Consider the following 23,595-nt stretch of genomic DNA (forward strand, 5'->3'; position numbering starts at 1 on the left):
AGGGCCAGAGAAGTATACTGAATGGAGCCGCAGCCCTTGTGTAAAGCACTTTCATTGCTGTCCAAGGCACGAATTTGAGTTGGGAGACAGGCACAAGTGGTGGAATTACCATCCCTGGGGGTGTTCAAGAACAGTGGAGGCATGACTTTGAGGGATGTGGTCTAGTGGGCATGGTGGAGCTGGGCTGATGGCTGGATGTGATCTTAGTGGTCTTTTCCAGCCCTCGTAATTCTGTAACTCCATGGTCCAGCACCGTGTGCTTCCACCTGACGTCTCCAGCTCTGGGATTAGCAGCAGACAGGTGGTGAAGGCCAAGTGACAGCTATCAGCTCAGCCCTCCCTTCCTGCCTCTGAGTAAAGGAGCTCCCACATGCTGCAGGTGCCTTCAATTCACTGCGTTCTCCAGACCCCAGCAATGAGAGCCTTCCTCCTTTTTTTTCCAGGAAGTACCTCCAACTCCTCTCGTTCCTCTTGCACCAGTCACAGCTGCTAGAACACGACTTAAGGGAGCCTCTCCCTTCCAGAGCCCCAACCCAGAGCCGCATCTGCGCCTAGCGGAAGGTGAGACCCGCGTTCGCTGTTTTTTTCTTTAAGGGCGCTCCAGCTAGCGGCCAGCCGCTCCCCCCGCTCCCCAGGACCGCCGCTAGGCGGAGCGTTCCCTCCTCCCGCTCCGCTTCCGCCACGGTCGGGGCCCGACAACCAGCGGCATTTCGGTGCGGGGCGGCCCCGGAGCCGCCCCTTTGTTCGCGGGGCGCTGGGGCCGGGCTGCGCCCGCCGCGCCCGGCATCCTCCTTCCTCCTCCTTCTCCTCCTCCCTTCTTTTTCCTCCCCCTCCTCCAATCATCGCAGCTCCCTCCGGCGCGCAGGGAGTGGCACGGCGGCCGCCCGGCAAGGCTGCGAGCTGCGGAAGGTAAGGGGGAACCGCTGGCTGGGGATGGGGGCAGCTCCAACAAAGGAGGGGCGGATGGATGGAAGGAAGGATGGATGGATGGATGGGTGGATAGAGGGATGGATGAGGCTTAGGCTCATCTCCGGGGCTGGGCGCTGTCACCACGGATCTGCCGCGGTGTAGCATTGTCCTTGGGTCGTGGAAGGAAAGGCACCGTCCTCGTTACGCGCTGTATGCCAGGGGCTGCGCTGTGCGCTCCGGGTGGGGCCGTGCTGCCGTACTGCCCTGCTGCCGTGCTGAGCCCCCGCTGTTCGCCCACCTGGGAACGGCCCGAGTCCGGGCGGCGGCCCCGTGGCCCTGCTCAGCTCCGGTGCTGAGCGATGGAGGTCGGGGTGGGCGTCAGCATCGAGCGCCGAGCGAGTTCGAGCTTTGCAGCCGGAGGACTGTTTTTCTTTTGTCTCCGGCTGCTGGCTGGGCTGGGTCTCCCGGCTGCCTTTTTGTTCTGATATAACCTAGCTATCGACTAGGGCTGTAGGAGTGGCTGCGGTGGGATTATTTTTGTTTGCAGCAAGGAGATGTGTTCCTGTGTGCTGCTGGGGGATGGCAGCACAGATCTCGGACAGACCGAGCGGCTCCTTCGCCTCCTGGCCCGTAGCACCGAGCCGGGGGGGGCCGGGGCAGAGGCGTGGTGCTGTCTTGGGGTATTGGGGTGGCTGCAGCTGCAGTAGGGGAGAGCTGGGAGACAAAGCGCTGTCAGTGCTGCTCAGTGTCAGCCTCAAAGGGCCACAAAGCCCAGCTTGGGAGCAGAGCATCCTGCTGGAGCGGATGGCAAGTTTCATCGCTGCTGGCTTGAAGGTTTTCCATGGGGGGGTGACTTGTGTTTTGAGAATGGGTTGGTGCGTGGCTGTGTGTATTCAGGGTGGATATACCTGCATACACATGGCCAGGTTTGTCGGCTTTGTCCCTTTTCCTACCCATGCTGGGTAGTGTTCTCCTATCCAGCGGTGCTTCAGGGCCTCTTCAGCCCCCCTGCCCTGCTGGGGAGGGGATGCTTTCAGCATAACGCAGCCCCTTGCCTTGAGTTTAACTTGAGTTGTTTTAAGAAATGACCTACCTGCTGCTAGAGCCTGCTGGGATGAAGGAGGAGCTGCATGCTGGCAGAAAGGTGCCAGCAATCCCAGGGCTTCAAAGCACAGCACTGCCTCGAAGTGCTGGCACCAATTGCTGCAGCTTGGCAGAGGCTGCACTGCAACCAGTTTGTTTCAGCAGCACGTGTGTGCATGGCATGCCTTCAGTTAAGGGAAAACCTGAGTGTTCCAGAGGTGCTTTTAGGGTAAGCATAGCCTGGGTTGCCTGCTGAGGCTGAGGGCTGTGTCTGCTGTTCTTCTTCGGCCTCCTGCTGCCTGTGGCCCTGGAGGTGCCATTATTTAGGCCAGCAAGGAGCATTCCTGGTGCTCTTCCTCTTTTTCAAAAGAAATGATGAAAAACTTGGAGGGGTTTCCCAGTGTGGAGGGATGTGTAAGGGTTTGTACCCTGCACATCTCTGGGTGGTGATATGGGGAAGGGTTTCACTTTCTGAGGTTGCTGGTTTTATTTTGCAAATGCTTTCTCTATTCATGAAAGTTGAGAGAGAACGAGAATATCTCATATTCTTGTCAAGATCCTGATGAGGACAAGAGGCAGCCTATAAAGCAGGCTCCAGATGCACGCTGTTGGTACTGCTTTCTAGAGTGCATGGCTGCATTGATACAGTGAGTTACAAAGCTCAGGGAGAGCCCATGTACAGGCATTGGAACCTGAGTGTGACTTGTTGCTCACCTGCATCAGACATTGGTGTGGGCTTAGCTCAGAGATTTCTGAAAAAACAGACAGTAGCAATGCCTTGTGACCTGTTTTCCCCTCTGTCTCCCAGGGGAGCACAAGAGCAGCCGTGCAAACTGCTGATAAGGGACAAGCAAGTGCTTTCTGCTGCTGTGTTAGATGGCTGGCAGTGCCTGCCTGTTGTATCACTGCTTGGTGTGACTGGGAACGTGGAGCCCAGCAAGACTGGGGCCTTGTAGTACACCTGGCCTTCTGACACCTAAATCAGAGCTGCTGATAAAGAGGGCAGACTGCCAGAGGTCACTCTGGGAGCCCACAGTGAACACTTTGTTGAGCTGTGGTGCAAAATGGGACAAATCCAAATCGCTTTATTCGTGTTTGGGTTTAACTTCTCACTCTCGTATTGCTGTAGCTAGCAGTGGAAAAATGACTTCACTGCATGTGACTGAGTCTGGCACCTTCACATAATACTTAGTGCTGTTCCTGAAAAAAAAAAGAAAAAAAAAAAAACCAACAAAAAAACCCAAAGAAACCTCACTTTAACAAAAAAAAAAAAGAAAGCAGGATTCCTGCATCAGGCTGTGTGGAGATGATTCCCTTGACGTGGCACCGTTCTTCATTTTCTAAAGGAGTGAGATGGTGTCCATAAAATAGCTGTGGTTGCTTCAGACTGGGCGTAAGCCAAGAAGTGTGTGCAGAGAAATAGCACTGAGCATTGTCGGGTTTTGCTATCAGTTCTGGTGTGATGGGGTCGAATGTGATGCTGACTTGAATTGGGCGACTTGTTTATTTTGGGAGCTCGTGTTCTCAGCTCTAATGCTAACTCCCTGGGTGACTCCATCTGTGCCTGGGGCAGCCAACTGGTAATGTTTAAGCAGCATTTATACTCTGTCTATAATCAATCAGAATGACTTCGCAGGTCTTTCGTGTGCTGATAGAGGAGGGGAGTGATTCATCCCCACTATGTGATCTTGGGAAAATCCTTTCCATCTCTCTGTCAGCTCCTCTCGACTGTGTGGTGTGGTGACTCTCACTGCTTTGAGGTCTGAAGATGAAAACTGTGGGTGTTGCATATCCAGACCTTGGGGTTGAGGTGCTTTTAATCCTTCTCCTGTGCTCCCCCATGCAGTTTCTTTAAGGAAGATAATGCAAGTAAAAGTGTATTGCTTGTCCCATGGCTCTTTTTGGGAATCCAATTGGATTTTACTGAACAACTGGTGTAGTGCAGGGAAAGCATGCAGTGGTATAGGTTACACCAGAGGGAACTCACTGAAATCTGGGATGATGAAAACCCCACGGGGTGATCTGACCCATCTGTCTGTCCCAGGTCCCTTTTGCTGGCTGATCTGTTCTTCTTCCACTGACATATTCCTCCCCCGTTATTTATTGCATCATGTTTTGGGAACGCTTGTGTCTGCCAATTAGTGCTGGAAACTTTTCAGCAGTGCTGCCAGGCGGGGAGCAGCCGTTTGTTTCAGCAAGCAGTGCTTTCCCAGCCCTGCAGATGCTCCCATTCACAACCTGCAGTCACATCCCTGAAGCAGAAACTGTCCTGGGTGTTGCTACAAGCCCTGGGAAAGGAAGCTTCTTCTGGAAGGTACAGAGGGGCAGCTGTGCTGTGACATGAGTTTCATGGGCTCTTTAGCCTTGTGTTTGCCTGCTGGGCAGTGTTTGTGATGCTGCCTCTGGTCAGCCCCCTGCATGAAGCCCATCCTGGTGGTGGAAGTGCTGCTAACTATATTTAGCTGATAGCTGTTTGTTTTATAACAGCGAGGTCTGTGCAAACTGGAGTAGGTCAGCTTGCAACCTTGAATAAGTATTCCTATTTCTCTGGACTTTTTTCCAAGATTGTCAACTTTGTGGGATGTTCTAGATGGTGATCAATCCACCAGCCATTGCTAACGGAGGTTTAATGATAACATGGCACAAACACGGAATTACAGGGATTTTTGCCTTTTTTGTGCTTGGTTGTGTCTTCTGCTAAGCTGAACCTGCTTGATCACCTGCTGTCAGGACTTCCCAGAGCACAAGTTTCTGATGTTGGAGCTTTACAGTTGTATTGCTTAGGTGTTCCCTTTGAAGCACTATGGGAATCCCATTGGCCAAGACTGTGAGATGTCTCAATCCATGAGATTAAACAGCTGTTTTGTGGCAGTTTATTTGGTGTTGGGAGGAATAGTAACATCTGGTGTTAGGAGCATCTAAATCTGAAATAAGGTTATGTGTTATTACTTTCAGCACACACATGTGGAAATGTCAGCCCGATGGATGCTCTTGGGTGGGTGATTGTATGGCTCAGGTTTATGGAATGCCATGATATATTCTGCCTTGGGGTGCCAAAAATGGAGAGTGCCCTTTCTAGAAGAGGTAACAACTTGGTTTTTATTCTTCCTTTTGGGGTGAAACAGGACCAGACTGGGTTAGAGATGTTGTGCTATTACTCTGTGTTATAATCTGCTCAGGCTGTTGCCTGTAGCCCCTCTATGCTTGGTTAGATATGATTATATCTTGGTCTGCTTAGGAAATCACAGCTGTGGTCCTGCCCAGCCACCCAAAGCTCTCAAGTCAAACCTCCCCCATGTAAGGCAGTGGGCAGCCATCCTATGGCTGTGTGTGTGGCTCAGAGCCTGAAGGCACCAGGCTGCAATCTCAGTTTCTTTGCTCCTGGTACAGTCTGAAGTCAATGATAAATTGCAAGGTGTGGTGCAGGGCAGAAGAAGACAATGTAGCAATGCTGTCTGATAAGGATCCCGTTGGATCCAACTTGATCAAAAATCATAATCATTTTTGCATTGATAAGAATGGGAAATGATAGAACCATAGAATGTCCCAAACTGGAAGGGACCCATAAGGATCATCAACTCCTGGCTCCACCCAAAATTTGGATAAGAATTTGAGTAAGAGGTGATGCGTCGTGTGCTGTGATGTTTGTGAACTACCTGAGCTCCTGGCTCTTCTGAGTGCTGTTGTGCTGGGGTTGCAGGTAATGAAGTAGGAAGCTCTGAGCAATGCACTCTGGCCAACACAGAGCTGTTACCAGCCTCCTTGTCCCCACTACTGGTTCTGTTGGGAGTTGTTGGGATGGTGGTGCCAGCTGTGGTCCATACAAGTTGTAGTGCTTGATAAGGTTGGGAACAAAGCTGCTATCAGTGTGTGTGGCATAGGGTCAGCTTCAGGGTGAGGGAGGAGAAGGATGCTGCAGGGAATACCTCCAGCACTGCCCCAAAGCTGCCAGCACAGGGATGGAACTCTGGGTGTAAACCTGAATTCCAGTGAATAACAAATAAGGTGTCAGGGTGAACTTTAATGCTGTATTAAATCAAGGACTCAACAGCAGGGAAATCCGTGAGTTCAGCTCCTTCTGCAGGGCTGAGTTATGGCAGCACTTTTTGGGTCCAGTCTGAATTGCTGTGTTATCAGCTCTGTCCCTGCAGGATGGCCGCTCTGCCATCTCCGTGTGTGTCATTCCTTTCCCACATGAGCGATACTGTGTTGCTGTCCTGTTACTTCTGTAGGACACTGACCCCTCCTCCAGGGCTTAACACCTGGCTGCAGGAACTCCTGCAGGTCCCAAACCTTCCCCACAAATTGGGGATGGTTCTGTTCTGTAATAAATATGGAGTTGTTGCTATCTGCAGTGCCACTCTTCATCGGATGTTCTGCCACAGGAGGAGCTGAGCTCACCAGCACACCCAGAATGACTCCAGTGGAGTCAATCACCTCAGGTCTCACTTTGTGGTTTTTAGTTATAGAAAGCAGTGGGATGCTTTTATACATTCCTCCTTTAATAAACTTTGTTTTACCACTAAAACAAAGTGGTAAAACAGAGTGATGAGTCTATTGGAGTGCTTAGAAGTGGTTTTAAAAAGGTGTGAAGGCTTTAAATGAAAGGCCTGCAGGCTTTCCTTTTGCATTCTGTGCCAATTATTACAAAACTTGAGTGAGGAAGTAAACTCAACACGGGGTTGTCTTTGATGTTAATCACCTTTGGAGACGTGAGGAAAACTGATGGTAACCATGGAACTTTCTGGCTGAGGATCCTGGTGAGTTCTGCAGCATGGGAGCAGATGGCAGGGGATGCCATGGCTCTTCCCCACATCTGATGGCGATACAGTGCTTTCGTTCCTGAGGCACTCTGCCTGCTTCTCTATGGGAGGAGGAAATGTTTCCTTGGGAGAGGACTCTGACCTTAATTAAGGATGAGTCTCTTATTTCCTCTATGCTTCAGTGAAACGGAAGGATTTAACCCTAATCCGACGCGTGCTGCAGAAATAGGTTTCTGATTGCTTGTTGGAAGCAGTAACTAATCAGAGAAGTGCGAAGGGATGGGATGATTGCCTGAGATCAGATGGGGCATCAGAAGGAATTAAAAGATAAAACCCCCCTTTCTTCTCAGCATAAGCTTTTCTCTTCCAGCAGAGCTGCAGTTTGGCTTTATCAGATCATGGTGTTTGTGTTCTGGATTCGTTTTCCTGTCCCTTTTGCAGACCAGACTCAAGCCGTTCAGTCTTTGGGGTTTTGCTTTCAAGGCAAAATTCTTCTCTTAAACCCTCTCCCTCATCTTTTCAGCACAGCCAGCATGAGCCTAGGGCACCAAATCTTAACCTGTGCTTGCCTGTGGCATGCAGGGAAACGGGCAGCAATGTAATGATTCTGAGCTTGAGCTTTATTGCATGAGATTCTCAATTTTCTGGGGGGAACGGAGTGCAGAAAAGCTTGAAAGCATGAAGTGAATGCAGCACAAATGCCTGGAAACAAGAAATGAAGCAACTTTACATACATTTAATAGATACCACTACCTTTAGGCCAGTGGTGGTTTTGTATAAGGTCTAATAAATGAATACAACACTGAAAGCTTTTTGCCTTTATCTTTTGTGCTTACTGAAGTGGTGAAGAGCTCCTTCAGGTGGACCCCCTCCTTTTGTAGCCATTGAGTTTGAGGGGTGCTCTGGGCTCTGTTTGCAGCATTGGCACTGACTAGTGCTGGAGGTTCCTGCAACCAGTAATGCTTTGGGCAAACCCAGAAACCTGCTGAAGGCTCTGAGGCACAAAGCCAGGACATAGGTAGAAAGTTTGGGTCCTGCATTGGTGCTTAACTCTCCTGGATGTGCATGCAAGGGATATGTCCAAACCCAGGTGCTGCTGAGCTCAGCTGTGTGATGTTTGGCATCGTATGGGGTTGTTTCTCTTTCCTTCCATTTCTCTGTATGGAATTGCTGTTATTACCTTATCAGCAGCTGAAGGTGGAATTCCTGGACTTCCCAGGCTTTGTCTTTATTATTAATGTAAGAATCTCTGTGAACACAGCCACGCAAATGCATCATTCTATAGCAGCCCTGAAAATGGCTGAAACTCTTTGTGTTCCTCCTGCCTGTATGTGTGCTCCCATAGGGCTGTGTACAGAACCCCTGGGGTTCCCCATCCTCAGTGTTCATATGCAGAAAGCTGGCTGACTGTTTGAAATAACACACAAGCAGTTGTGTCACAAAACATCATCTGAGATGGAAGTGGGTAAAAGCAGGATTCACTGTGCAAACCTTTTTGTATCCAAATGATTGCTTTAGGAATTGCTGATAATGTGCATCAGTCAAGATTGCCTTAAACAGAAGCGTTGTACTGCTTGTCTGCTCTCTGTCATTCAATTCCCATGCAACACAGCAACCATTGTTTCCTTCAGTATGATAACTGGATACTTTACCTTCTTCTATGGGTCTGGGTCTTAGAAAAGCTGTATGCATCACTGACTGTAAATTTAAATCTGCAGGCAAGGAATCATATTTTGCAAATTTAGAAAATTAGAAACCTCAGTTTTCGAACTTAGACTTTGAGCTGTGTACTTAATGTTAACAAAACAACTCCATATTTCTCTATAAAACACGGTAGGCATTGATCCATTCCAGCAGTGCTCAGGCACACCAGCCTGAATTCCACTTGAATCTGTATTCAGCACAGAGTCCCTGTGCCTTGCCCAGAGTGCTGTGTTGGATAAATTCTTCTTACATCCAGATCCATCCAGAAGGCAGCACCAGCCACAGGATGGGACTTGGGCCAACTCAGTCTGTCTGGAAACCTGTTCCTGTGCTGGTGGTTTTGTACGTGGAGGTGAACAGATACTCATGAGAGTTTCCTTCTAGGGAGCGTGATGGGTTTGAAGATCTGCTTTGTTGGTATGGCCATCTTGAATGGGATGGTGTGGATACCCATTTGCCACATGCAGCGTGCCTTGCTGAGGGTAGGAGGGATGGGTAAAGCAGAAAAACTTGAAGATGAACCTTTCTCAGCCTTGGTAATATAGGTTTTGTTTCCAACCCCCCTGCCCTATTGGAGAAATAACTGAGATCTCAGCACCTCCTGCCGTTTCTATGTATTTGATGTATGCTTTTATGATGCAGGTACTTCATGTATCCAGTTCTATTGCTGCTGGTGAGAGGTATTTTTTTGAGAGTACATCTGCATTTACTGAGAGCTGTTTTCCTTGAATCCGAGCCTGGGTGACTCAGATTTGGCCGTCTCCTTTTCCAATGGAAAGATGGAGAACAGAATGTTTTGGTCATTTGGAGCAGCTTTCGCATTGTGCATTCCTGGGATGGTTTTTTGTTGTGGGAACACACAAAGCCATTCATCCTGGTATGACAAGACTGCAGGAAGAATCCAGTGGAGATCATGAAGACCTTTGTAGTCTGCATCATTTTTGAGGAAGAAGGAAAAACAAAATAAGCTGAACTGGCCCCTCGGTGTTGATAGGGGCAGATATTTTTAGATATTTTTGTGGTGGCTATTTTTTTTTTTTTTTTTTTTTTTAAACCTTGTGGCAGGGGAAAATCTCATTTCTGTGAATATTAAACTGGAATATTAAACCTGGCCAGATGATACAAGGAATAGGAAAAAATGGCTCAAGTTTTTCTTACGTGCCATACGACAGCATGTTTGTGTGTGTTCAGAACTGTGCTAAGAGCACCTGTTGGGGTGCTGAGGATGCAGTACAGAAGCTCAGAGCAAGTTGTTATCTCTAATGGAGCAGGACAGTGCCCTGTGGAGATGCTGGCCAGCGTCCCAGCCTGAGATGTGAGTGCAGGATGAAAGCTGCATTGCTTGGGTCTTAGAATAGTAGGATGATTGGGTTTGAAGAGTCCTTAAAGATCATCCAGTTTCACCCCCACGCTGTAACAGGGCTGTCCCCCAGCAGATCAGGTTGCCCAGGGCTGTGTCCTACCTGGCCTTTTGAATGCTCCCGAGGGTTGGGCATCCACAGCTTCTTTGGGCAGTCTGTTCCAGTGCCTCACCATTATCTGAGTGGATATCTAACCTCTGTTTCCAGTGTTTTAGCTTAAAGAGGCTTAGATGGCTCAGAGCAGCTTGGGTGAGGATAATGACCTGATGGTGTAACTCAGGAGTGCCCAGACTGAGATAATGGGGTTGCACACAGGGTGGCACTTTGGGCATTTATTGAATTTGTTGTGTGACCTGGAGCCCTGTGAGTATGGATGTGCATGGGCTGTATAGTAGAATAAAAGCAGCTCTGTGTTTGCAGGGTAGCTTAATTAGCAGCCCATGGAGTTGTTCATCAGTATGTTGGAAGCATGTGTTTGCATCAACGTTTCTGGCAGAAATGTAATGCAATGGGAATGCACTTCCTCTTATTCCCTCCCACCCCAATAAATAAAATCCAATCCACCTGATGAGGAAGGCTTTGAGTATCTCCATAGAAGGATATTTGCCCACCTCTATGGGCAGCCTGTTCCAAGGCTCTGTCACCCTCACAGTAAAGAAATATTTCCTCATCTTCAGATGGAACTTTCTGTATTCCAGTTTATGCCCCTTGTTCTGTCACTGGGTGCCATTGAGAAGCACCTGGCCCCATCCACTCAATTCCTGCCTTTTGGATATCAATAAACACTGATGAGATCCCCTCTCCACCTTCTCCAGGCAAACAGCCTTTCCCCATACAGGAGATGCTCCAGGCCCATATCATCTTTCCATTCACTCCAGCAGTTTCATGTCTGCCTTGAACTGAGGAGCACAGAACTGCACACAGCACTCCAGATTTGCCCTCCACAGAGCAGAACAGAGCAGAAGGATCACCTCCCATGCCCTGATGGCCACACTCCTTTAATACACCCCAAATATCTTTGACCTTCATGGCCACCATGGCACTCTGCTGGCTCCTGGTCACCCAGATCCCTCTCTGCTCCCTCTCTCCTTAGTCTCCTTTTTTTATTCTCTCATCTCTAACCCAGTGTGGGATGGCTGACTTACTGCTGAAACACTCTTTGGTGTTTCAGCATTCCAGGAGATTTCGGGAACAGTTTTGGAATTTTTCCTTTTTTCTTTTTCCCATCTGTGTGCCTGTGGTTCACCCTGGAGAGCTGCCAGCCCTCCCCTCGTGCCTGTGCTGGGATCCTTACTCACTCCTTAATCACTTCCCATCCTGGCCATTGCACTTCTCCCCTCACAGCATCTGTAAGACTTTGCTCCGTCAGTTCTCTCCAATGATGCAGACACAAGGCTGTCTCATCCCACAGCCCAGACCTGGGTGTCTTCACCTCCTGGCTGCGCTGCTGTTCCCTTTGCAGCTTGTTGCCATTGTCCCTGTCTCACCACCTCCTTCTGCCCACATCCCTGCTCAATCAGCCAACCGTAGCTTCCTTTTTGCTGATAGTCTCAATTTTTTGATTGTTTTTCTTTACCCATTCGGAATGTTTTTGCATTTTTTCAGCAACTTAGTCATTTCCTTTCCTTTTTTTTTTTTTTTTTTTTTTTTTTAATTGCCATCAAACTTTTTGCTTGAGAAGTTCAGTGCTTGTTAATGCTGCGTAGTCACATTTAGATGTCTTATTCCCTTTGCCTTCCCCTTTGGGGGAAGCCTTGTTTTCTCTACCACGGTTGGAGATTTATTCTTAATGGAAGGAGCTAAAAGCCCAGTTATGAACGTTGAACCTCCTCCTTGCTCCTCGTGTTGGTTTGAAGGAACTGCCCTGAAGTTGTGTGAACATGGGGAGATGCAATGAGGTGTAGTGCCACGGGGTTGTAATGCTCCCTTGGGAAGGCCCTTGCAGAACAGGAGAAGTGGATCTTGGCTAACTGACCTAGAGAGGGCATGGGTTGATGGTTGGACTAGATGATCTTAATTGGTCCTTCCAGCCTTAATGATTGTGTGATTCTAATGCGTGAGATGAGACTTTAGGATTTAAAGAAAATTAGCATTCCCAAACTGAATTTGAATTGTTGTTTGGTTCTGAGAATCTTCTGCTGTAACTTAGGTCTCCAGGCTGGAAGTTACTTAGCAAGATAAAGGAAAAGGCTGTAACATAAAAATGGGAGACAAAGGAAATCTCCCTCATTTTACAGGTGCAGAAAAGAAAGATCATATCACCTACGTGAAGCTGGGCACTGCTTTCTGCAAGCCTGCTCGTGCTCTCCCACCCATTGTCTGTCTTATTTCTCAATAATCTGACTTCTGTGCTCTTCCCCCCCCCTAGGTCTGTGGCGATGGAAGAAGAGACCCAACATCGAGGAGCCTGAATGCTGACAGCAGGACAGCACTTGGAGACACTGGTAGCACCAACCTGAGATACAGAGGCAGCAACCATGCTGAAGCCAAGTGGACTTAAAATCCCTGGCAGGGCAGTGAAGCACTCCAGCCCAGTGGGACGAGCATCAGGGACAGCAGCGGCGACTGTCACCACTGGTACAAAGGAAGGTAGGAACTCCGTCAGTGGGGGCAATGAGCTGAGCCAAGTGATGGCTAGGTTTAAAGGCAAAGACCCAGTGATGCTCAGTAAGGTGAGAAATTGCTCATCTTGTAAGGAGGCTGATCTTGAGCGTGGGTCAAAACAAATATGAACAAATATCCTCCCTCGTCCAACTGATGTCTCCTGTCTGGATTGTTTAGGTATGGGTGTGATTGCTCTGGCAGTTGGAGATGGCCACAAAGCATGGGATTGCCAACATGCATAGCCCCCAACCCAAGTTTGGGCAGATTTTGGTTGACAGTGGTTTTTTAGCCGAAAGGTTGCACTGGTGTGGTGCTGCGAGACAGAGAAGGAATTGTATGTGTCCTTCTACATTCATTAAAATCTAAGAGCTGGTAATACTTGTGCAGATGGGAACCTCACCCTGGGACGCCTTAAACACTGTCCTATAGCCATTGCTTCTGGCCTGTGGTAATGTTTTAGTGAGAACCAGGCACTGAAGGTAATTTGCCCTGTGCTAGTTATCTCAGATTAGTGCCTTTGTTTCAATAGAATCATTGGAAGCACTGGGATATCAACAGTGATTTATCTAGACACACACATACATGTCTTATTGTCCATTTATCTATATCCAGGGTATACAGAAGCTGTACAGACTGCTGTAATTACACTTCAAAAGGGTTTGAGTGTTGTTTAGCGTTTTCTTCTGGCTGTTTTGACTGCTGTGGTTTTTGTTTTGCTTTGTGAGGTATGTGGGGTCTTTGCACGGAATGCCTCTGCTCAGTGTTGAGCAAACTTGGCTGTGTTTTGCTGTCACGTGGCAGGGGCTGTGCTCTGCTCATGGGCATACATCATCTCTGCTGTTCTTAATTTGAACAATGTTGTAAGAACCACAGTTTTAACTTTAACTTGCAAGGTGTTGTTTGAGGGGCTGGTGACCACATGAGATTATGGGCTGAAGCAGAGATCATTCCCTACAATGGGAATGTAACATCGCTGTTGTTTCTCAGCTGGCGACTTGACTCTACTGGTTCTTAATACTAGAGTCATTTGTTAGTTTAGCATCCAAATCAAAGAAAATAAAAGCCTCCTTGGCTGTTTCCTAGAGGGATGCTCAGGTTAACAAAGGAAATTCTTAGGGTAAGGATTATGTGTTTATTTTGAAGTTGTTCCCCAGATTCATTTCTGTATTTCCCCCACTTTTTTCTTCTTGCTGTATATCTGTAGCTGAGAAATGAACTCTGAGGACTCTAAGTGACTAGTTACCACTGGGTGTGAATCTCTCAAGGCACAGTGGATTGATAGTTGTGCATGGTGTGGAGCTGCTTTCAGTTGGCTTTTATCCTAAGAAAAGCTGATGGGGCAGACCCCAAGGCCTCTCTCTTCCCTCTGAGGCTTTGCACAGAAGCATCCCAGCAAACACAGCGTGTGTGTTGCAGGGTGAAGGAGTCATTGCAGAGAGCAGCACTGGGGGCTGATGGGACTGCTGTGCTGAATGCAGCACTTGTTTGCTGCAGCCTTTGTGCCTTGTTCAGCTACAGCACTCTGCCAGCATGGGATGCTCAGCACAGCCTGGGGCAGAGTCATCGCTGGGTGGCAGGGCCCAGCCACAGTGCAGGCAGTAATGGGGGGAAGAAAGAAGTCTCCTAAGCTTGAAATGCAATTGTAAAGGAAAACCACAGATCTGTTAAAGTGCAGAATTAAAATGCAGTGGTGCAAAATAAAATGCAGTCTGTTGGCTCTGAGCTGCCTTCAGTAACCTGGGGATGGCTCAGAAAGATCCTGCACATGGATTGAGTCTTCCAAATGGGCAATGAAGAGAAGGTGTTCGTTCTTCAGTTGTGCCTGAGAGTTGTCAGAAACCATTTGATGCAAATATATATTGGGAAGCTTCAACTCTTCCTTGTGCCTTCCCCTGAGCCCATCAGTCTTGTCTTGAAATAGTGGTAGGAAATACGCTGTCTTTTATTCTTTGACTGGAATATGCAGAGGTGCTTTGGTTGCTTCTTTTCTACTATTCTGTTCATGTTCTTCTGTAGAAAGTCAAGAGTCTCTCATCCATCTCTCATCTCTTCCTTTTCCAGGCAGTGGAGATGTACCTTGCTGAGTGCTTCCATGTACTCCTGACAGCTTGTATAACAAAAAATATGATTGATAGAAACATGAGATGTGTGTATATTCACGGCTTTGTGTCTTTGTGAAGACCCCATATGACAAAGTCATAGCATGTGAGGAAGAATGGGCATGGCATGTCTGAGTTTTGCCCTGGACACTCTTACTCTGGTTCCACAGTTTCTTACCGCCTCTTTGTCACTGAACTTTCTCAGTGTGGAGATTTACTGCATCTCCTGCCTGATGTGACGCTTGGGAAGGTCTGAGGGCTTTTTGTGGTCTATTTAAGTTGGAGCTTAATGGGTATTTCCACTGAAAGTCAGCAGGAGAGAGGCACCTGGCATGGGCTCTTGGAAAACGTCCGCCTCAATGAGTGGTGTCCGTGATGACTCTCCCCCTCCCTTTCTCTTCCATAAAGCTGAAACAATGGAAAAAATAAGTTTTACTTTGTTCTGGTGACTGTTTTTCTTAAAACCAGACTGAAAATTCATCTCTAGCTGTGTGAGGACAGGATTTCCCACACGTGTTGGCCTGTTCTCTATGCTTCAACTAAAGAACTTTACTGCCTTCAGCCCTGCATGTAAGCAAAGTTTCTGTGCAAAAGGTGTGGGACACTCTAAAGGGCTCAATATGTCATTTGGATTTCTTTTTCTAAAAAAGCTCATACGTCTTATTTTCTACCCCACCCCCTCCTGGGAAAAGCCTGCTTTTGCCTGGAGCTGCGAAATGGAGAGAGAATGGAAGTTGTGATGAATGGGCCCACACAGCCTCCAGCTGGTGGAACAGGTGAAGGGAATGCTGGAGCCAGCTGATGGGAAAGGCTTTCCTCTCCAACCAAGCTGCTGTACTGCTGCTCTGAGTGCTTTTGTCTGCTTTGTGGGGTTCTTAAATCTCTTCTTCAGTCAAAGAATGTTGGCAGAAGGGTGGTGGGAAAAAAAGGAAAACCAGTATTTGTAGACAGCATTGGGTGAGAATGGGACAATCCTAGTAGAGGCAGAGCAACCCACACCAGTGTCTTTGTCTGCAAGACTGAAGTGCATCCAGTCTGAGCCTGGTGTAGATGAGCTGTGCTTTGCTGGTAGCTGTGATGGAGATAGATGCAGCCACAGTGCTTGCTTTGGGCTGTGTGATCAGAGGTCTGGGGTCTTTAGAGCTGTTGTTACCATTCCTTTTTAAGAAATTGTTGTTTGGTGGTTTTTTTGTTCATCTAAACAGGATTTCTCACTGTTCTAGTTTAGGCTTTTTATTAAGCTGCAAGAAGGAGGGCTGTTTTTTTCTTGCTCACCAATTTATTAATTCTCACTTTGAAATAAATGTGAAAGACACAAAACTACTGTTTTGTCTGAAACACAATCAATGTGGTTGTGGTGCCCAGAGCAGCTGATTGACCGGCACAGACAGAGGGAGCTGACACTCGTCTATTCAAAGCTTTGTGGATCTTGATTAATATTAAACTTAGGGTGTTGTGCACTGGTAAATTGGGAGAAATGGCCCCATACCATGGGGCTGAGCCTGCTATTATCATAGAACCTTAGAACGGCCTGGGTTGAAAGGGATCACAATGATCATCTTGTTTCAACCCTGGCTCTGTGCATAGTTGCCAACCACCAGACCAGACTGCCCAGAGCCACATCCAGCTTGGCCTCGAATGCCTCCAGGGACCAGCAAACATTTGGTTTTGACACTTTGGCTCTGCCCTCAATTAAATCCATGCTGCAAGAGTGAATGGATGTTCGTGAGTTAGATCAGCAGCCAGTACACAAACACTGGTGATGCAGCAGTCAAGTTTGATTGGGCTTTGCTTTATCTTCATGGGTCTGTTGAACTTGTAATTTCTAGGTTAGGTGCTGCAGCATCAACAGATATTTATCAGTCTGTAGTAACAGCCACGTTTCCAGCACACAGCATTCACCTGCTCAGGAGTTACCTGGAAGAAAACAGCTGTATGCTTTCAAGTGTTGCACAGAAGAAAAACTGCAGATGAGTATTGATGGTTTGTTAATTTAGGACCTGACAGAAAGAGGTGGCTGCTAGGAATGTTTGGAAAGTTGATAGGGAATTGATTATGGGATGCTTATGAAGGTTGTATTCAGCTTAGTGCAGGTGTTTGTGATGCAGGAGGGGGGGATGCCTTGCAGTACGTTATCCCCTGCTCCCATTCTGCTTTCTGTCTTGAACAAGGGAGGGACCTTGGGAGCTCCTTTCCCAAGGAGGTGATTTGGTGCGTGCCAACCAATACAAAAGGGCATTGAATCTATCTTGGTTTAATCAGCTTTGCAGATGACATTTAGAGATGACTGAGAGTCTGATTTTTAATTGTCTTAACTGTGAGATGCTCTTAGTGGGATTTAATGTAGTTAATCCTTAAACATTCAGTGCACCCACTGCAGAATGAGATGTGAGCACATGCTGAAGGCATATAGAGGTTGGATGCCCTCCTGCTCCCCATCAGCAGCTCCTTGCAGGGCACCATGGAAGGGAAATCTGCTTCCCACAGATGCCCAGCCTATGGGGGTTTGGCTATACTGAACCAAATCCTATTCAACTTTTTTGCTTTACTGAATCATCTGAGTGCTGGAATGATGTAAGAGCAGGCAATGTGCATTATGTATCTGGAGAAAGCCCTGTGCTCAGTGTCTGTGCTGGAGCCAGAGCTGAATGAGGCTCTCCCAGTCCCTGTGATTTAACCTTTCTTTCCCCTACTGGGAAGGATTCAATGATCTTCATGGTCTTTCCAACCTTAATAAGGGTATGATTTGGTTGTTAGCAGTAGGGGCACTCCACGTGGCTGCTCAGGTTGTATCCTGTGAGTCAGCATCCCAAATTGCACACACGCAGCATCTTCGTTACATTCCTGGCACTGGCTGCTCTTGATCCTCAGCCTGGATCTCTCAGACTGGGTCCTGGAGACTGGACTCAGTCTGATTGTCAAGTAGTTATTGCTTGTGATGGAACAAGATGGACTATTTTCTGGTGCCTTCTCTTCTGGAGTTCATTGGCAATGAGCTAATTCCATCACTTTTGAGTGAATGAGCCCTTCTGCACACACCTGCTTGAGCAATGTGCTGCTTGGCTGCTCTTCTCCCATTTGCTGTAGGAGCAGCAGCAAAGCCCATTTGAATGGATTTTGCATGGGAACAAGCCTGAGCAAAAATCCTGCACTTGAAGGCTGGTGAGTTCAAAACTCTGCTGGTTGATTGCTTGGCCACTCTTTGCAGTGTTTGGTACTAAAGATAAATTTCTGCAGTTTTGAAGGTGTCCTGAGACCGCTCCTCTCTCTGAGCAGCCGCCAGAGCTGTGCCTGGGAAACCATTTATACATGTCTCATTAAAGACCCGTGTCTGCCTCTCTCCTTGTTTTTTTGCCATTGGATCAGCTCACTGAGAGCAGCTGTCTGCACTTCTGCAGCAGCACCTCCGGAACTGAGCTCCTGCCTTACAGATTCCCACAGCCGAGGAAATCACAGACAACTGCATGGACACGTGTGCAGGGCATGCAGGCATTGTGCTGAGCTCAGTGCCGAGCTTTTGCACGCTCATGTGAAAAGGAGAGTCTCTAGGAAGCCACACTTGTGCTGGAAGCTGAACTTGCAGCAGTGCCACTGGGCAGAGGGGTGTGCGCACCAGTGGTTTGGGGACGGCGGTGTCACCGTGCATTGCTTGAGTAGCCCCCATCAGGAACCCCCTGCAAATTCATCTCACGTAAGTGCATCCACCACGCTGTTCTCATGGGATCTTGTGGCCCTGTGCTTTCTAGCTGCTTTCTGACTCTCCCAGCGCGTAGTTCTTAAGGGTTTGCATCGCAGGGATCTGGGTACGGTGACTGCTTTGAGGCGTTTGGGGATGGGGCGTGTTGAGTCTTTACAGCTAAGTGCTTTTTCTAAATGGCAAACTGTATTTTCTGTTAGGATCAGCTGTAGTCAATAAAGCAAATAATGCTTCCAAGTGGAGTGTTCCAATTAGTGATTTCTGTTATTTTCTTAGGAAAGAATGAAGCATGTGTGATTCAGTACACTGTGGATTACGTTAGCCCTGGGTTGTCAAATGGGTCTGTGGTTTATTTCTGGAGGCTGGGGAGGGAGGCATGGGTGCTCTATTCCTTCTGAAAGAGTGGTTGGGCACTGGCAGAGGCTGCTGGGGAGTGGGGCAGTCAGCGTCCCTGGAGGTGTTCAGGAGCATGGAGATGTGCACTGATATGGGCAGTATTGGTGGTAGGTGGTGGTCGGTCTGGATGATCTTAGAGGTCTTTTCCAGTGTTAATGACTCTGATTCTGTCAAACCTAAAACACCTTCAGTAGTCTGGGATTTTTGTTTGCATTCTTTTCCAGGAAAACAGGGTGCTGTTGCAAAGGGATGTGATAGATGGATTCTGTTTTCAGGCTGGAAAATATCACATAGCAGATTGAAGTACAAATGTTGAAAGAATATACTTAAGGTTTTAAAAATAATAATTATGTAAAAAATAACACTAATCTGGATGAATAGATCCTTCCATATGCTGCAAGCTAATTACCACTCAGTGAAAGAAATTGTGTGCATGTTTTGCTAGTCACTTCCTTTGTGCCCTGTGCTGCCAAGAGGGGTCTGCTAAGTGTATTTTCTTGAATACCATTGTTTATACAAAAAAAAAAAAAAAAAAAAAAAATCTGGGCATATAACAAATACCTTCTCCCAGTTTAAGAACAGCCAGCCTGATGTTATCTGATCTAGTGTAGCTGTTATGAACTCAGAGTTCCAGCACTGCTGTCTCCAGTGGCCACTGGGAATGCTTGTCTCGCCCATGGGAGAGCAGCTTTCGTACCAGCCACCTCCTGAATGAGACCTTTATGTGAATGCCTTTGTTCAGTACGTCTGTCTGAGGTTCAGTGCCCTCCCAGCTGCCTCCCAAAGACAAACATCGGCCTCAATGGGCACCTCCTTGCATTCAGAGCAAATCCACTTTGCAGCAGCTCCCATTTGCTGTTCCTTGCTTATTCATAGTTCCCATTTGGTTTCTTATTGTCCTCCTTTTCCTCCTCCTTGCAGACTTTTTGCTAGGTGTCATTGCCTGTGATGTTGAAGTTTGCATCAGATCTTGATATCTGCACAGTGGGGCTTACTCCAGGGAACAGCAGGGACGACAGATTTTCAGGGTGCCAGATGCAGAGTTCATCTCCATGCCAGCCCTTACATTCGTGTCCCGTGAGATAAGCCATTACAGACCCAACTTTTCAGCTTTGAACTTGGAAAGCTTTCAGTCGTTGTTTCCCAGTCAGCCATAAATCTCCAGGGCTGCTTCCTCCCACAATGTGCTGCCAGGCACTCGGCCGGTCCCTGTAAAGCATTGCAGCCATCCTCTTCCCTCTTTCTTTCTTCATTCTCCCACAGCTTGAAAAGGCCGTGATAAATCTTGCAGGAAACAGCTGCTTCGTCGATGTGCTCAATAATTGGAATTTGGGTAGAGCGGTGTGGGCTGGGTTTTGCTTGGCTGCCAACAGTATCACTTCTGTGTCTTCCAAGCTGCTCTGATCCCTCTGTGGGAACCTGGAGAACCACTGTGAGGAAGCTGTCAGCAGGTTGGACCCCTTGTTTCTTGCCTGGACAGACAACAGTGTATTCAGCAGGGGCTGAGGCCTTTCTGAAAACTGGTGCTCTGGACTGCCCTTTGGTCCATGGCTGTATGGAAGCTTTCAGCCAACCATGCCCAAGCCATGACTTGCAGTCTGCCACCAGTGAGGTGGTGCATTTCAGCAGTGATGATGGTCAGTCACCTCCACGTATTTTTTTACAAGCAAAAAGAAAGGGCTAATGGTAGTGAAAATAGCGTTTTGTAACTGAGAATGTCACTATCAGAGTTATTGTGCTCTTTGTAGTTGTTGTCATTTCCATGGGGGAAAAAAAAAATGGCATTACTTTTGGAGCAACCTACATATGTGCAGCCCAAGACAATTCCTCTTCACTCAGTGTGGCCCAGGCAGGCCAAAAGGTTGGGCACTCACGCTCTGGGCTGTGACCACTGATTGGGGAATTGGTGTCATGCTGTGCATGGAGGTGCTCCCCAGCCACACAGCCCAACACCTTATAGCCTATCTATAGCTCTAGATGTATGGGCTGATTTTTGGGTGGTCCTGTGTGGAGCCAGGAGTTGGATTCAATGATCCTTATGGGTCACTTCCAACTTGGGGTGCTGTATGATCTGTCAGATTAAGCTGGTGTTGTGTTAGGTACAGATCTATTTGTTTGCCTGGTGGTTGGGAACAATCGAACCCAACAACAAGAAAAACCCTGGCAATTAAAATGTTGAAGGAAAGCCCTCTCTGGGGGCATTGTATAGCTCTGTTGTAAATATAGTGCATTTTCTCCCTTCTTCCCTCCCTTCCTGGCACAAGACACTATGCTGGGATATCTTTCTTTTTTTCTTTTTCCCTCTTTTAAGCCTAATGTGCCTCCATTTTTATCAATTAGCTGCCTGTCTCCCGATTCCCATGGCAACACAATAGGCTGTTGAGTTTCTGGTGCTGTTGGCAGTCGGGGTGCCTGGCATGCATCGCGGGAGCCGTGAGATGACAAAAGAGTTCTGCAGGGAGTAGGAAATACATGGGTAATGCTCACTGTGCACTGCTCCTCATGCTAAACTACTTCTCTTTCCCTCTCCCTCCTCCCCTTCCAAAAAAAGTTTCCTTTCTCTTTGTTTCAGTTACACAGTGATAAGGAATGAGTGTCAGAAGACATGGATGTGTTGGAGGGCGTGCGGCTTTGGCGGGTATGGATGGCACTCATAGCGCAAGGCTGTGTGTGTCATTGGGATCTTGCTGTGAAAGTTATCCCTGCTGATGCTGGAAAGAGATGGAAAGCTGAAGCAGAAGGCAAGGAGCAGAGCTTGTGTGAAGGGGGTTTCTTCCTCCTGTACCGTGCTCCAGGGATTTCAGGCACATGGCTTTCGTTGGCGCGGTAATGAGAGCCATGTGAGCAGGCTGAAGCTTCAGATCCAAACCTTTAACCTCCCCTGTGCTGAGCTCAGAGGAGTTTGTCTGGCTTCCGTGCCTGAACCAGCACGGGGTGCCCAGTCAGCATCAGCCTTGACATGGGAGGAGCTTACAGAAAGGGCTGCAGCAGGGCTGCGTTAGCCTTACAAAAGCAAAAGGGAAAATGGAGATTTAGAGTTGGATAAGATGTGCGTTTAGCGGATGCTGCGTCTGACTTTGATTTCTAAATTGTTGTTCAGCCCTGAAAGCTGTGACCTACAGGAAGACCATTTAAATTGGAAAGAATGAGCTTGACTAATGAGCACAATAGGGTTGTAAAGCTGGAAAGCCAGAGCAGAGGAGATCCCACACACTGTGCTGTGTCTCAGAGCCTGCTAGGAGCAGAGCCAGGCAGGAGCTGCTGTCTGTCCTGAGGTTCGTGTTGGATGGAGCAGCAGAGAGGGAGGCAGTGATCTTTGGGTGTGAAGGAGCAGCAATTTCTTCTTTACCATCATGAGGTAACTGCTGGTGGGAGGGTTGGAGCAGAAGGTACTCAAAATCTGCAGGGTTTTTTGTTGTTGTTGGGTTTTTTCTTTCTTTCTCTAGTGTAACTCTGTTCTCTGCTTTGTACCTGAGATCCATACCGTTGCTTTGCTGTTAGCAACTTTTCATGGAGCTTTCCTGCTTCGTTGGTGAGCCCAACCAGGGCAAGCAGACGTCCAGGTGACATAGGCATGGTGAAGCTGTTTGGGTGCCTGTAGGCTAGAGAGAGCTCAGGAATTCTGAACACCTTGGTGGCTTCCCACTTAGCTCCTTTAGGAAAGGTAACCCCCCAGTGTCAGCTCTTAGAGGACAATGCCATTAGCTAGTTCTGCTATCAGCTAATTTCTGCTGTGGACTATTCTAATATGCTCTTGGGATCAAGGACAGATCAGTCACTGCTGCCTTTTGCCTTTGTTTGGAGCTTGGCCTAGCTCTTGCTGAAGGGGGGCTGTAAGAACGAAGGGGGCAGGCTCTTCAGTAGTGATAGGACAAAGGGAAATGACTTCAAACCAAAAGAGGGGAGATTTAGATGAAATATAAGGAAGAGGTTTTATACAATAGTGGTGGTGGGGCATGGGAACAGGTTGCCTGGAGAGGTGATGGATACTCCATCCCTGGAGATACCCACGGTCAGACTGGAGGGGCTGTGAGCACTGATGGAGTTGTGGGTGTCCCCATGCCTTGCAGGGAATGGGACCAGATGCTCTTTAAAATCCCTTCCAACTCTAAGGATTCCATGATTTTTAGCCTGCTCTGGGTGTTGTGTGACCATCTAATTAATGGCTCTGCCAGATCTGAAGGCAGGAAGAATGGGTGTAGTTTGACCACTGTTGTTTTCCCTGGAAACAGAGTGCACAAAACCTTTTAATTGTGCTGTAGGAAAGTTGGTGGCTTGGTAATTTTTGTATATGGGTAATGAAAGCATGCACTAGAATACCAAGTTCCTACACTACAGCTGTAATGAAAGTAAACCTTCTGGCAGTTCTTCTCTTACACGCTGTCTCTTGGAATAGCCTTATGCTAAATGATCATAATGCTTCTGAGTGCATGCTCTCCTCAGAAACTTGTAATTAGACACTTTCTCCAAGCTGCTGTAATTGCTGCAGTTTGGCAGGCAACTAAAATGAACAAAGTCTATGAAGTCCCACTAAAATGTCGGCTTTATTTCTTTTACTGGAATTCTGTGTGGCACCAGGAGTCCAATGGAAACTCCCACTTTGCTTTTTTTTCTGTCCTAGATGATTTTTGGAGGTGTTTGCTCTAGTGGGTGCTTCTGGATGGGGGTGTAAGTTGTGCTGCAGTGTTTGTTCAGCCCTGGAGCAGCTTTCTTCCTTTCTGTGCTTCGGAAGGGCTGTGGTGATAAAATGCTGCAGCCATATCTGGCTATTAAACTGCGAAAGACTTTTGTACCAACTCTCAAGTGTTGATGCTGTGTTCTTTCCCCTGGAATCAGACCTCCAGCACAGCTCACATTACTTCGGGTTGAGAGCTTCGTGTTCTCTGGGCTGTGTAGGAGCTGAGCTGGATCTGTCAGACCCATTACTTTGAGAAGAGCTGTGGAAGTGGTGCTGGCTGAGCTGTAGTGATGGCTGAGGC

The 23,595-nt window shown here is 47.8% G+C and overlaps 1 protein-coding gene across 4 annotated transcripts in view; it reads left to right on the forward strand.

The window, feature by feature from the left end:
- The first annotated feature begins 496 nt into the window (after positions 1-496).
- The window catches only part of CLIP2 (CAP-Gly domain containing linker protein 2), a 59,394-nt gene continuing 36,295 nt past the window's right edge, over positions 497-23,595 (forward strand). Inside the window, exons 1-2 of one of the 4 annotated variants that reach the window (XM_042830170.1) lie at positions 497-561; positions 12,189-12,409. In XM_042830170.1, coding sequence (XP_042686104.1) covers positions 12,298-12,409 — 112 coding nt within the window. In that variant the 5' untranslated portion in view covers positions 497-561; positions 12,189-12,297. Of the gene's footprint in view, positions 562-781; positions 910-12,188; positions 12,410-23,595 lie in introns of those variants that run through there. The other 3 variants (XM_042830172.1, XM_042830173.1, XM_042830169.1) reach the window with 3 other exon arrangements.

This window comes from Centrocercus urophasianus, unplaced genomic scaffold (assembly GCF_019232065.1).
Source record: "Centrocercus urophasianus isolate 14NV4802_14NV808 unplaced genomic scaffold, USGS_Curo_1.0 seq_33, whole genome shotgun sequence".
NCBI classification, from domain to species: Eukaryota; Metazoa; Chordata; class Aves; order Galliformes; family Phasianidae; genus Centrocercus; species Centrocercus urophasianus.